General features: G+C 35.3%; 2 protein-coding genes across 2 annotated transcripts in view; one reads left to right on the forward strand and one right to left on the reverse strand.

The window, feature by feature from the left end:
• Positions 1 to 11,296, forward strand: part of LOC110192746 (protein FRA10AC1) — a 52,890-nt gene extending 41,594 nt beyond the window's left edge. Inside the window, exons 13-14 of the mRNA XM_020964123.2 lie at positions 9,057 to 9,135; positions 9,657 to 11,296. Coding sequence (XP_020819782.1) covers positions 9,057 to 9,135; positions 9,657 to 9,699 — 122 coding nt within the window. The 3' untranslated portion in view covers positions 9,700 to 11,296. The remainder of the gene's footprint in view (positions 1 to 9,056; positions 9,136 to 9,656) is intronic.
• A 1,173-nt stretch (positions 11,297 to 12,469) lies between these two features.
• Positions 12,470 to 14,954, reverse strand: part of PDE6C (phosphodiesterase 6C) — an 83,337-nt gene continuing 80,852 nt past the window's right edge. Inside the window, exon 22 of the mRNA XM_020964122.2 lies at positions 12,470 to 13,768. Within this exon, the coding sequence (XP_020819781.1) occupies positions 13,707 to 13,768 (62 nt within the window). The 3' untranslated portion in view covers positions 12,470 to 13,706. The remainder of the gene's footprint in view (positions 13,769 to 14,954) is intronic.

The raw sequence follows: 14,954 nt of genomic DNA on the forward strand, positions 1-14,954 counted from the left end.
ATGCAAAGCATATTTCCTTTTTAAAATTTTCTTTTTTTATTTTTGACAAATGCTGAAACTTAAATACATATGTTAAATGCATATGTTATATGCACAGCAGAACATAGAGGATTCAAAATATGTAGCAATCACTTTTCATTTCAGGAAAGCCTGTATATTAAGTACTGTGCATTATGTTGAAAACTGTCCATCTTTGCTTCCTTCTAGGTTTTTTTTTGTTCTCTGCTGTACACTTTTTGCTTTGTTCTTTTTTCCCCCTTCATCCTCCCTATCTGCCATCCCAAGGCTATAATTGAGCATGGATATATTTATATGTAAGTATTGATATATTAATAAACGTATGCATAAATACACATGCATACATACACACTTTCCCTAAGAGATTCTATTCCTAATCTTTGCTTTTATGTTTGTGCATATCTCTTTTTTCCTATCTCTCCTAACTCCTCAACTTTACTTCTATCTGCTACCTTACCCTCTTATTGCTTGACCTACCCCAGCATATTTCCTTTTTTAAAAAAATATTGTTTATTTATTTTTAGCATTCTTTTAAAAACATTTTGAATTCCAAATTCTCTCCCTTTTGCCCCTCCTCCACTTATTGAGAAGGTGAACAATGAAATTATCAGTTATACATGCAAAATCATTTAAAACCTATTGCATATTAACCATGTTGCAAAAAAAAAAAAGGGCAAGGAAAATAAAGTGGAAAAATTATACTTCAGTTTGCGTCCAAGATTTTATCAGTTCTCTCTCTAGAGGTGGATAGCATTTTCGTCATGAGTTCCTTGGGATTGTCTTGGATGATGTTGATCAAAGTAGTTAAGTCTTTCACAGTTGATCATTATTCCAATATTGCTGTACTGTGTACAGTGTTTTCCTGGTTCTGCTCACTTTACTTTGCATCATGTAAGTCTTCCCAGGTCTTTCTGAGCCTATCACCTTTGTCATTTCTTATAGCACAATAGTATTCCATCACTGTCATATACACAATTTATTCAGCCATTCCCCAAATGATGGATATCCCTTTACTTTCTAATTCTTTCATATAAAAAGAGTTGCTTTAAGTATTTTTGTACATATAAGTCCTTTCCCTTTTTCTTTCATCACTTTGGGATACAGACTTAATAGTGTTTTTTCTGGGTCAAAGAATATGCACAATTTTATAGCCCTTTCGGCATAGTTCCAAATTGTTCTTCAGAATGTTGAACCAGCTTGCAACTTCACGAATAGTACAGTAGTGAACCTATTTTTCTACATCCACTCCAGCATTTGTCATTTTCCTTTTCTATTATGTTAGCCAATCTGATGGGTATGAGGTAGTATCTCAGAGTTGTTTTAATTTGCATTTCTCTAATTATTAGTGGATTTAGAGCATTTTTTATGAGACAGTTGATAGCTTTGATTTGTTCTTCTGAAAACTGCCTGTTCATATCCTTTAACCTCTAATCATCTGGGGAATGTCTCTTATTTTATATATTTTGTCCAGTTCCCTATATATTTGAGAAATGAGGCCTTTATCAGAGAAAGGGACTATAAGTTTTCCCCCCAGTTTCCCATTTTCCTCCTAATTCTGGCTACATTGGTTTTATTTGTACAAAACCTTTGTAATCTCATGTAATCAAAATTATCCTAAAAATTTTACCTCCTGTGATTCTGTCTATCTCTTGTTTGGTCAAAAACTCTTCCCTTATCTGTAAATCTTACAGCTTTTAATTTGCTTGTGATATCACCCTTTATGTATGTCTTTTTGACCTTATCTTGGTATATGATATGAAATGTTGATCTGAGCTTAGTTTCTGCCAATCTGCTTTGTAGTTTTCCCGTGAGTTTTTTGTCGAATAATTAATTCTTGCTGCCCACAGCTTGTATTTCTAGGTTTATCAAACACTAGAGTACTGTGGTCATTTGCTTCTATATATTGTGTACCTAATCTGTCCCATCGATTAACCACTCTTTCATTGCCAGCACCAGGTTAGACATCCTTGTGTCACTCCAATCTTACTGGGAAAGCTTCTAGTTTATTGTTTATCTTTCATTTTTGAAGAGGGCCAGTGATGTCATGGATGATGTCTTGACTCACATGTGGACTAGATTTAAGTGAGGCAGAGTTGCAAGAAGTCAGCAGCCTCACTCTCTCTTCCAGAGTCATCAAAGTCCAGTGGCAAGACAAAAGTCAGGATGACTGGTGATGGCCTAGGATGCAGTAGGTGACCTTGGCATCTTGGATGTCTGATCAAGCTCTAAGTGCTCCGCAATGCCTGCTTTAGCCACCTTCACGGTCATTGGAGCAAATTGTTCTCATCTTCCCATTCTGCTGGGGGTAGTCTTCACATGCTTGGGGTAGATACCCTCCTGACTCACTGACTGGCCCATTGGTTACCCTCAACCTGATATAGCCTTTCTGCTGAGGTGGTGCCACTGTGTGTGCTACAGATTTTTGGAGCCATAGGTGAGAGTTGAGTGCCAGGAAAACATCAAATGTGGATAAGCAACCTTCAAAAGGGCTTGGCAAGCCTTCCCACCAGAGGTGCTAGTCCTGTTTGAATCTCCCGTACAAGCATTACAGATAATGCTTGCTCTTGGTTTTAGGCAGATGCTACTTATCATTTTAAGAGAAGCTCCATTTGATGAATTTGTTGTTATTCAGTTGTTTCAGCAGTGTCCAACTCTCCCTGAACCCATTTGGGGTTTTCTTGGCAAAGATACTGGAGTGGTTTAGCATTTTCTTCTCCAGTTCATTTTATAGATGAGGAAACTGAGGCAAACAGGACTCAGTGACTTGCCCAGGATCACACAGCTAGTAAGTGTCTGAGGCCAGATTTGAACTCAAAAAGATGAGTCTTCCTGACACTTTCCCAGCACTCTATCCACTGTACCACCTAGCTGCCCCAATTCAGTGGTTACTGCTTTGTAATATAATTTGAAATCTGGTACTGGTAGGCCACCTTTCTTCACATTTTTTCCATTGATTCCCTTGATAATTTTTGACCTTTTATTGTTCTAGATGAATTTTATTATTATTTTTTCTAGCTCCATAAAATAATTCTTTAGTTGTTTGATTTGTAAAGCATTGAGGAAGTAAATTAATTTAGGTAGAATTGTCATTTTTTTTATGTTAGCTTGGCCTACTCATGAGTGATAAATATTTCTCCAGTTGTTTAAATCTCTTTATTTGTATGAAAACTGTTTTGTAGTTGTGTTAACATAGTTTCTGGATTTGCCTTGGCAGGTAGACTTCCAAGTATTTAGATTATCTGTAGTTATTTTAAATGGAATTTCTCTTTCTATCTCTTTCTGCTGAGTTTTATTGGTAATATGTAGAAATGCTGATGTAAGTTTATTTTATATTCTGTAACTTGGCTAAAATTATTAATTAGTTCAATTAGTTTTTTAGTTAATTCTCTAGAGTTCTCTAAGTATTGATATACTGTCATATATACCATATTGTTGCCTATTCTTATTCTTTCAGTTTCTTTTTCTTATTGCTGTAGCTAGAAATCTAATACAGTATTGAATAATAGTGGTGATAAAGCACATGCTTGTCTCACCCCTGATTGTATTGGAAAAGATTTTTGTATTAGAAAGTCTCCCATTACAGATAATGCTTGTTCTTGATTTTATATAGATACTATTATCATGAGAAAAGATTCATTTATTCCTATGCTTTCTAGTGTTTTGGATAGGAATGGGTATTATATTTTGTCAAAAGCTTTTTCTCCATCTATTGGTAGAATCGTATGATTTTTGTTGTTTTTGTTGTTGATGTCAGTTGTGCGTTTTGTTTTCTTATAAACCAGCCTTGCATTCCTGGTATATAAATCCTACTTGATCATAGTGTATGATCTTTGTGATATGTTAATGCTGTTTCCCTACTAGTATTTTATTTTAAATTTTTGCATCAATATTGGTGAAATTGCTCTGGATGAGTTGCAGTATGTGTGGTTAGAGGAAGTACTTATACTGATGAGATCATATACTTGTCAATATATTGAAGTAAGTCATGTGAAAGAGAGACTGTATTTATTTTGCATGGCCTCAGAGAGCAGAACTTGGAGCAGTGGTTGGAAGTTATAAAAAAGTAGATTTTATTTTATGTAACAAAGAACTTTCTTACAGTTCTAACTAGACGAAAGAGAACAATTCTCCACCATTGAAAGTCTTCAATGAAGGCTATCATATCACTTCTTGGAAATGTTGCAAGAGGAATTCCTTTTGAAGTATAGGTTATACTAGATGATCTGTGAGGGCTGTCTTGCCAGTGAGGTTCTTCATGCCCAAAATAATACAGCTAGGAAGTTGAAGAGCTGAGACTGAAACTTGGGTCTTCTGAGCTAAGCAGGTCTTCAAGCTCTATCAGTCAACCTAGTTGAGCTCATCTGTTTCTTATCTCATCTAACATATTCCCTTTTTGAACCTATGGATGCATGTTCAAGACATTTGTGATCGTAGAAGTATTTGCTTAGTGGTAATTGTTTTAGTAGTTGTGTAAAATCCATCATATGTGCTGTGGGCATCAGTTATAGAGACTTTTTTTGGTTTAAATTTTGGTGAATAAAGCTTTTTTATCCCCAGATGTGTGCCAGTGATAACCATAGTAGGTTCTCTTCATCAAACAAGCATTTATGGGGCAGCTAGGTGGCGCAGTGGATAGAGCACCAGCCCTGAAGTCAGGAGGACCTGAGTTCAAATTCGGCCTCAGACCAAACACTTGACACTTACTAGCTGTGTGACCTTGGGCAAGTCACTTAACCCCAATTGCCTAAAACAAAAATAAAAAAAACCAAGCATTTATTAAGTCCCTACTATGTGCTAGTATGTTGTACTAGACACTGGCATAGAAAGACACAAAATAGTTTTGCCTTAAGGAGTATAGTCTATGGGGGAGTAATAGCAAGGTAGATTGAGTGCCAAACTGGGAGCCAGGAAAACCTGAGTTTGAATCTTGCCTGAAACACTTAGCTGTGAAAATTTATACAGGTCACTTAACCTTTTAGCCTCAGTTTCCTTGTCTATAAAATGGGGATAATATAATAGCATCTGCATCAACAGGGTTGTTGTGAGAATCAAATAATATTATATCTACATAGGTGCAGTATGCAGATATGTGGGCTGTTATTATTCTCTGTGCCTCTACCCCTTTTTTTCTGACACCTCATTCTGTTCAGAGAGCAGCACATGCTTTGGTCGTGAAAGGAGTACTTGGTCTTCAAAGAGGACTACCATTCTGAGGCTGCATTCTTTGTAGCATATGACATAATTTTGATTTATTAGCTTATCCCAAAAAAGTATCCTCACAAAATGATTTCAGATGCATTCATTTTTCTGTTTGAGTACAGACCCAGAGCTTACTCATTGAGTCGTTTGTTAATGAATTATTAACTGGAGATTTTAGTAGTTTCTTCACTAGAATTAAAAGATTTACATGTAGGCTTCATTTTAGTATCTGATTGATCAGGTAAATGCCTGCATATACATATTTGCCAGTAATTACTGAATAGTTTTGAAATTGGAGCATGAATCCTGCTTTGAACTAGACATTCTGTAGCCATTGTTTCCATAGTAACACCATTCCCAAATTCAACAGGTAGCGGCAGGCACTATTGTGATAACTTGAAGCCATTGTCATTTTTGAGGAAATCACATTTCTTTGTAAAATTGGTTTTTTGAAGATACTTAGCTATTTCTTGTGTTTATAACCTTTCAAAGTAAAGGAGTTGTCTTACACTAAACCAGGGTGGGGAATCTGTGGCCTCAACGCTATATGTGGCCCTCTAGGTCCTCAAGTGTGGCCCTTTGGCTGAATCCAAACTTCACCGAACAAATCCCTTTAATAAAAGGATTTGTTCTGTAAAACTTGGACTCAGTCAAAAGGGTACACTCAAGGACCTAGAAGGACATATGTGGCCTCGAGGCCACAGGTTCCACACCCATGCACTAAACTAACCTCTTCTTATTTTCATCATTAAACTTAGATTATGTGATTCCTCTCCTCCTCCAAAACAAACTGTTACAGAAAGGCTGTATTCAGGGAGAATCCTTGGGAAGGACATAGAGAGATGGAGTGGTTAGGTTATTAGCCCATTGAAAGTTGGTTCAAGGACTCTTGGCATGAGAGCTTTCAAAAGCTTTATAAATCTTATTATCCATAGAATTAGCAGAGTGCTTTTAGAGTGATTGTTTGGCTAAAAGGCCAACTCCTAAATAATTATCTTTTTCTTCCTTTACCTTATTGCAGTGAGCTTTAGTAGAAATGGTACAAGTGGATTTTATGCTCTCTTTTTGTGTAGTTCAAATTGCAATATCAATAATTCCCATTTAAGTGCTCATTATTGAGCCTGAGGTTGATTATTTATTCTCAAACTTTTATTATGGTATTTTCTTTGCATTTGGCATTCAGTGGTTCTTTTTTCCTATCTTTGGTTGTTGGTATTCTGTGCCAGAACAGACTAGGTTAGGACAAAGTTCAGTTACTTGTGTTTATATAAGGATCAGAGTCCAACAGATTTAGGGCCACCATGGCAAATCAATACTACTGTATTTTCACAGTGTATTAAACTAAGTAACATTGTGCATTGACAAGCAGAATTCTTGTTGTTGATTCCTTTCTTTCCTTTTTTTTTTAAGATAAATGGTTGTTGTTGACAGGAAATCATTTGCTAACTGTTGCTTTGTGTAGGCATAATTTTAATGCTATGCGATATAGTGTTTAACATTTTGTAATACTATTTAATACAGAAAAGACCATCTAAAATTAGTTGTAATTATGCTTTTTTTCTTGGAAATATGGTGTTTATATATTTGGAAAATATTTTATCATAATAAAAATGGTAATTTTTTCTAGAGCTAGAATCTTTCACTAGAGCTAAGAAAATCAAGTCCCTTAAATCTTTTTTAAAATTATTTATTTACTTTTAGTTTTCAACATTCACTTCCATAAGATTTGGAGTTCTAAATTTTCTCTCCATCTCTCCCCTCCCCCCACCCTAAGACAGCATGCAATTTGATATAGTCTGTATATGTACATTCATATTAAACCTATTTTCACATTAGTCATGTTGTAAAGAAGAATTAGAACCAGTGGGAGAAACCCTGAGAAAGAAGAAACAAACAGAAAAAGAAAATAAAGAGAGAGCAAATAGTATGCTTCCATCTGCATTTAGTCTCCATAGTTCTTTCTCTGGGTATGGATAGCATTTTCCATTGTGAGTCTTTTTGAAGTTGTCTTAGATCCTTACATTGCTTAGAAGAGCTAAGTCTATCAAAGTCAGTCATTGCCCAATGTGGCTGTTATTGTGTACAATGGTTCTGCTTACTTCACTCACCGTCAGTTCATATAAGTCTTTCCAGGTTTTTTCTGAAGTCGGCCTGCTCATCATTTTTTATAGCAAAATAGTACTCCATTACTCATATACCACAACTTATTCAGCCATCCCCAATTGATGGGCATCCCTTCAATTTCCAATTCTTTGCCACTGTTGAGGTCTGAGAGGTTGAGACTCCTCAAAGACTGGAGTACAGGACGGGATCATCTGGAATGAATTCACAGATTCAAGCATTCTTTAAGTCAAGGTGACAAAGATTTATTGTTACACTTTTCAGTGGGCAAGGATTCTTAAGGAACCTGCAAGAGACTGAGGATGGAGCTAGGGTTTATATGGAAAAGGGCATGGGAAAGGAATGTCAGGGGTACCATCTAGGTAATTCAAAGGTCCAGGTGTCTTTGGGAGCTATGGATGGGAAAGTACAGGGAGTATACCAGACAGGGAAGGAGATGACAGAAGTATGGATCTTTGGAGTCTGGCAGAAGGAAGAGTCCTTGGGCCAGCCAAGGACAAAACTCCTTGGGCTGGGCAAGGCACCCTTCTCCCTCTGTCTTGATGAGAGAATGCTCTGCAACAAGGGAGAGCTTTCTCACAAGACAGGAACTTACTAAGGAATTGGGAGGCTTCCAGAGACATGATCTGAGGCTGGGGCCTGAGCAGCCCAGCACTCTCTCACCGGCTTTGTGTAGCTGCACCACGAAGAGAGACAAGGGTCTTGCTAGGGCCCATGCATGAATAATTGCTAGGCACAGTGTCCTTGGACTGGGGAGTGGTTGTCAGAGACAATGTTTCTGAGACTAGAGAGAAATTGGGGTTCAGGTACAAGCACAAGCACTCAAACACCACATCACCACCACAAAAAGAGCTGCTATAAATATTTTTGTACATGTGGGTCTTTTTCCCATTTGTATGATCTCTTTGGAATACAGACCTGGAAGTGGTATTGCTGGGTCAAAAGGTAGGCACGTTTTTATAGCCTTTTGGGCATAGTTCCAAATTGTTCTCCAGGATGGTTGGATCAGTTTACAACTCCACAAACAATACATTAGTGTCCAATTTTCCCACATCTTCTCCAGTATTTATCATTTTCCTGTTTTGTCATGTTAGCCAATCTGATAAGTGTGATGTGGTACCTCAGAGTTGTTTTGATTTGCATTTCTGTAATCAATAGTGATTTAGAGCATTTTTCATGACTATACATAGCTTTAATTTCTTCATCTGAAAACAGCCTGTTCACATCCTTTGACTGTTTATGAATTGGAGAATGCAAGTCCCTTAAATCTTAATCCTGCTGTAAGGATGAAGCCTATGTATATTAAGAAAAAAACATAAGTAAAGCCAGAACTGTAAAACATAAGCATCCTTTGTACATGGCAGATAGATTGTTACTCCCAGAAGTTCATTAGTAAGACAATTGTTATAGTTATTTTAATTCAGTGAAACTTGAAAAACCATTTCATGAGCTACTAAATCTTTGATCTTTCTGCTGAGAATTTCGGTGGAAGAGCTGATTGGTACACACCTGTTGTTTTACTCAATTTTTTAAGAAGGTACTTAATATTTATTGGCTAATGTAATTAAGTTTGCAATATGTTGCAATGATAGAAACCAAGTTGCAGTTAGATTCAAAGCTAATTTAATGTGTTGGTGGGTCATGATGTGAATATAAAGCTATTGGTTGCTCAAAATGTGTGGTTTTTTTAAATAACTTTCAGATTTTAATTTCCTCAGAAAACTGTGATGAGGAAGAAGGCACTTCAGAAGCAGAACTATGGAAGGGTCCTCTGCAGGAAACAGATGAAAAATCACAGTAAGTTTTGCTATTGGTAGTGCAACAGACTTAAAAACTTCATCTGAAAGTCACCATCCTGTCCTGTCTTTAGCAACTAATGCAGAGGTTCAGTATCAAAAATGACTGCTTTTGTGGCAGAGATGACATGGCTTAGGGAGACCAGAATCTATTCCAAATCTGTTGCCACAAAGAGGATAAAACAGAGAATGATCCCAGCTCCTGTTATAAGCGTACCTCTTGGCTATGGGGGCCATGTGTATTAGTAGCTGTCACAAAAAGTAGACAAGGTTGTGTAGAAGGACCATGGACTCTTAGAGCTAAAAAGACTCTGACAGGTGGCCATCCATCCACTCCTTAAATCCCTCTAGTATATACTTAATAGGGTTTAAATAGTATATTCTTTAAAAACTCCTATGATAACCTGTCCCATGTGGAAAGAAATAGTAACAGTCGCCTTCATTTTCCATTCCATAGATTAAAAATCAGAATATCATGACCCTTTCTAGGAAAACTTCTAATATTTTTTTTTCTTTTAACAGGGAAGAAGAGTTTGATGAATATTTTCAAGATTTATTTCTGTGAAACATCAAGGATAGAGCCTTTATTCCTTAATGTGAAAATCTTCCTCGAACCTCTTTTTTTAATTAGACTTTTATGTTTTCTTTATCAAGTTGAAACTCGAGTAGTTTCTGTTTAGAAACAACCAATCATCCAGCTACATCTGACAGTAATATACTTTATTTGACACATTAACTGTGTTACAAAGTGCAGTTCTGCATAACCTATAGAGCTGATTGCTTCTGTAGAGGCTTAAATCACTTGACCACAAAGTCAGTTTCATCACTGGTTAAATTTGGACAGATTTTCAAGAAGGATGACATGTGATTTATTTCATCCTTGCTCACAAGGAAATACTATTTGTAGGAAGGAAAAAAAAACCTTCCTGCATTGCTTTTCCCCCAGATGTCTTCCTCAAGTCCAGTTCATATTTGACTATAGAAGACAATTCTTATTTTATAGCTATTTCTCTGTGATACTATGAAAGCTATGAAGGAATCTTATAATGAGGAGTGGAAGTTTGCTGGAGAGAACCATAAGAAGCATACTGGTCTCCTTACCTCTGTCCTTTTCCATGTATTCCTAAATGGAATTTGTTTTACTAAGGAGCAGAGGAGCCAACTGGTTCTTGCAGAACCTCTACTTGAGATGAGGGGAAAGAAGTGTGAGGTAGGAGTTGGGAAGTGATATTGACAGAGTAAGCCTTCTTCCCTCCTCTTGTTAAATTTGCAGAAGATTATCCTTAGAAAATCAATTTTGGTATGTGTTTTGTTCTTTGCTGTTAGTATGTCCTTTGTTTAAATTACTGCTTGGGAGTGAGGCAACTTCTGAAGTGTGTTATAAGTAAAGTCATTCTATAGCGAATATCATCATAGGGAGGTATGGCCAAGTGCTTAGCAAGCTGGCCTCTGTTTTCAACAGAAAAATATAGGTTCATGTCATGCCACTGACATATACTGGCTCTGTGATCCATGCAAGTCATTTAACCTCTCAGTGCCCCTAGACAAATCTCTGTGACTTTCATGTTGCAGAGCAGATGTTAATCTGCATTAGTAGAGGATTTCCCTATGCCAATGAAATCATTGGTCTATGAAATCTAATGGTCTAGTCCATTACTATTATGAATATTATGAAGCTGTGGGGATGGCCTGTAGTAAGTGTTTTGGCTGGTTTGGTTAATTGCCTACAAAAATATCCTACAAAAAATGCTTTCTCTGATCTCTCTATCTACAAAAGTCATTTTCTAAAAAAGTTGTTGATTTTATTCTGTTTATGGGGAAGAGGAAAAGAAAAGTCCCTTTTCCCTTCTATCTAAATTCCCAGACCATTTACTTCAATAAAATATAACAGAAAAAAAGTTTACAGGCTTAGAGGTGGGGTGAAGAAGTTTGAATGACTCTCTTCACTTAGTAGTTCACTTCAGAGAATCAGAAGCTGTTTTTAATCCCTTAATTCTTAGTAGGAGTATGATTTCTAGTAGTGTGATGATAACAGTATTAGCTCATATTACATAATCCTGGCTTATTCACCAAGTGTTTTTGTCACAAAATCTCTATGAAGAATTTTATCAATGCAGCATGGTTCCACTACAACTATTAAAATATTTTGTATTTTTTACCAATTCAGACTGGTTTTCTCCATTGTAGTTACTCCAAATAATAAAGGTTTTCATCGAGGCAAAATTAGGAAGCAAGTCAAGTTTGTCTTCTCCATTCCCCTCTCGTTTCACTTTTTATGACCCATTCCCCCATAATTTTGGCATCTTCTTTTATATACTTCTGTCCAGTCAGGGGGCATGTTTAGCATTCTCTTCACTTTAGGCACATCTTTCCTTGCCTGGCATCCTCACTGTGTCTTTCCACACTTAGTAACCAAGTAGAATTTGTTGCAATGGAAGTCACGGGCTACTGGAGTCCCATATACAAAATTATTACTGTTGTATATTTCAAACACTAGCTGTAATCTTGGCCTCTAAGAGTTTGTGTGCTTTCCGAAGTGTTTGCCTCTGAGAAAAACAGTTTATATACACTGAGAGGATTTAACTGAATAAGTTATATACACATACATTCTTGGATATAGTAACACAGATAACCTATAAAAGAGAGTAGATTGGTAGATAATGATGGATGGTAATGAGAAAATGGGTTAGAAGTGACTACAAAATTCTAGTAGTTTCATTGAAACCCATATCAATACAGTGTTAACTTTTAAAGACTTTTTTATAGAATTGGTTAGTTACTATGATATTAAACCATAAAATATGTAATTGAATGTTTTTTTTAATGTTCACTGTACACATTTATTTAGTCATCAGGTTTGATGTATCAGGCACTGTGGAGGAGAGTAACATGAATTATGCAATTTGTTCTATGCCATTAGGAAGAAGTAAATAGTCTATTCCTGGGTGAGTTACTATAGCATGTGATCTACATTGTGTTAAATGAATTTTCTACTCAAATTACTATTAGCCTATGGTTTTAATGATAAAAAAATGTGATTTTTGAGAATGAAAAGGATTTGATAAGTTTGTAAAGAGTAGGAAACTGGATTTGAACTCATGTCCTCCTGACTCCAGGACTGGTGCTCTAGCCACTGTGCCACCTAGCTGCCCCAAATGAGATTGACTTTATGTAGTCCATTAGTTGGCCCTGAAGGCATTTCCAAAAATGCTTTGAATAGTGTTAAACCTTCCAAATGAATGCTTTGCAGGAAATAATCTTTTAGATACATACATTCAGTGTGTGCATATTTTAAAAATCAGACTTGTTACTTTAGATTTTATTTATTCCATTGATATACCATTGAATAGAGAAAAAAACAATTTTAGGGTATTAATTACTTGTACTCTAGTATTTTAAGGGAGCCATGGTCTCATTGGTATGACTACACCCAGTAGATTTTGCCATCCCTTTTCATCCTGTGCATTTTTTATCCAGGTTTTCCAGTGAATCCTACACAGAGAATCTACCCTGTTTGAAGAAGGTCTTCTTTTAATATTTTATGCATATCAGTGAACTGAGTCTATTTCCTACTTTATACATGGCCTACTTCTCTATCCAGTCATACATGTCCTTAATGATTCTATATTAAAGAATATTAAGATGGAAATTTGTCAGTAAAACTTTATTTTGCTACTTAAAATGAAACTATTGGTGCAGAGTAGATTATATTTACATTCATTTCTAAGAATAAAAGAGTCCTCCAGGTGTCTTGAATTGCCATCAGTCTATTCTAATTTAGAAATCTTTTGACATTCTTAAGTCTTTTTTTTTCCGTTTTAGTCTGAAGTAGATTATTTCTGTTTATTTTTAGCTTTAAGTTACTGTGGACTTAAGAAATTTACCATATGTTCAAAGTAATGTTTTCCCCAGTTTTATTTGTCAAAATAATACTTCTTAAATGTCTGGCAAATAATTCCAGAAATATTAAAAATTTTACATAAATACGTATGTATATGTGTATGTGTGAAGCTGAAGAGATGATAATTTTTGTGAGGACAGGAGCTTTTTTTTAACTTAATAAAATATTGTCACAAAGGTTTGAGCAGTAGGAGAGATATGTTTTGAGCCTTTATTGGCACAAAGCTATGATTTATTATAAACTGCGGGGAAGTGATATTATCTAGACAATTAAAATATCCAGTGAGAAGTATGGAGAAAGAAAGGATGATGTTTATTGCAGATGGAGGAAATCTTGAAGAGTAGCTCTCTTGTATTCCTTGTTTCTTGTGTCCAAACTTTTGTTGACTTGAAGGATTTTGACTCTGAAAGCTGGCTTCAGGTATTAAAAGGAAACTGATTTCTAACAAGTAGTTTATTTAAGGTTTTGTGGATAGTGCGTTAGATTATGCATGACTTAATTTTAAAACCTAAGAGTTTAGATCCAAAGGTCGGACCCATTCTTTGTACTTTTGCTGTTTTTGATGGTTCTTTTGTTCAGTACTTAGTTAAGATCCATGGAAACTCTTTAGTCGTTTTCAGTTTTTCTCCATCAGCAGAAAAATCTTTGTGATTTAGTCCCATTGGATTACATTACAAAATTTGACACATTTTGGACTTTTTGTCATCACCAGTACTTCCTAAATCTTCTTCAGCTAGTAAAAAACAGCAAAAATATTAAGATAGGTTAGTTTATATACATCTTTTAAATGTCAATAACCTTTTAGTTTTTGCTTTCTAAGAATTAACTTTAATGCCCAAATTAGTAATTTAATTTTGAGGAACCCCAGTATTTGAACATTCAAATTTGACCGAGTTGAATTCAGATTCACTAGTTGTACATTTTAAAAAATGGATTCATTGGATAGACGACTTCCATTAAAGGATGATATCTTCATTGACATTTTCATTTTTCAAAAGACAAACACACACTGAACTATCCATACTGGAAGAGTATAACAGATAAAATGCTTGATTTGGCATTTCAAAAAAGTATGATTAAAATAAATATTTTAAAAATAATTATTCAAGAGCACTTTGTGTGTCTGTGTGTCTATATGTATGGTGAAACGAGTAGAGAATTAAAAGATACAGAGACATCACTCTCAAAAGACAAAAGTGAATCAAGAAAACTTAAGACAGTTGAGTAAAAAAGAAAAAATTAAATACTTGGTAAAAAGAGTATATGACCGGCTTATTGACTAGAGAATAAAAAATTCATTTTCTAAGAAATTATATTGCTTATTACTAATAAAGCACTATGCCCCATTTAAAAGTTTAGTAAATGTCCTTTGTCTAAGTGTTAGCATTTCCAGAATGAGTCCACAGATTTGATTTTATTGGTCTTATGTCCTTTTCAGTGGAAACTGATAATGTCAGCTGCACTTACATTAACGTAGCAATATCAGAATTAAAACTTACATTTGAAAGCTGTGGATCACCATGTTAATAGGTTATTTTCGACCCTTTCCACCTGTATTAAAACATGTCACATAATCAGTGTCCTACTTTGGGAAACATTTGGCTATATTTCATAGACTGAATGAAACTAGTTAATTTTAATTTAGCTTTTACATGTATGTTAAACTTTCCACTGAAGCAGTTCAGCAGAAAAGTAGACCAAGATAATCAAAGTTAAGTGGATATTACCATTCATTTCCATGAACTAGTTATTATGTGTTTTAAATATTTTAAAAAATATTCATTTAAGAATTAGGTCTCATTTAGCTCAGTGGTTTTCAATTTTGGCCTTGTAACATCAGAGAGTACCTTCAGTTACTGCAAGGGCCATTGTGAAGTTTTCCAAAAATTGTCTAAATTTTCAAAATGTTTTTGCTATTC

The sequence above is a fragment of the Phascolarctos cinereus genome, unplaced genomic scaffold (genome assembly GCF_003287225.1).
Source record: "Phascolarctos cinereus isolate Bilbo 61053 unplaced genomic scaffold, phaCin_HiC Scaffold_3;HRSCAF=262, whole genome shotgun sequence".
Classification (NCBI taxonomy): domain Eukaryota; kingdom Metazoa; phylum Chordata; class Mammalia; order Diprotodontia; family Phascolarctidae; genus Phascolarctos; species Phascolarctos cinereus.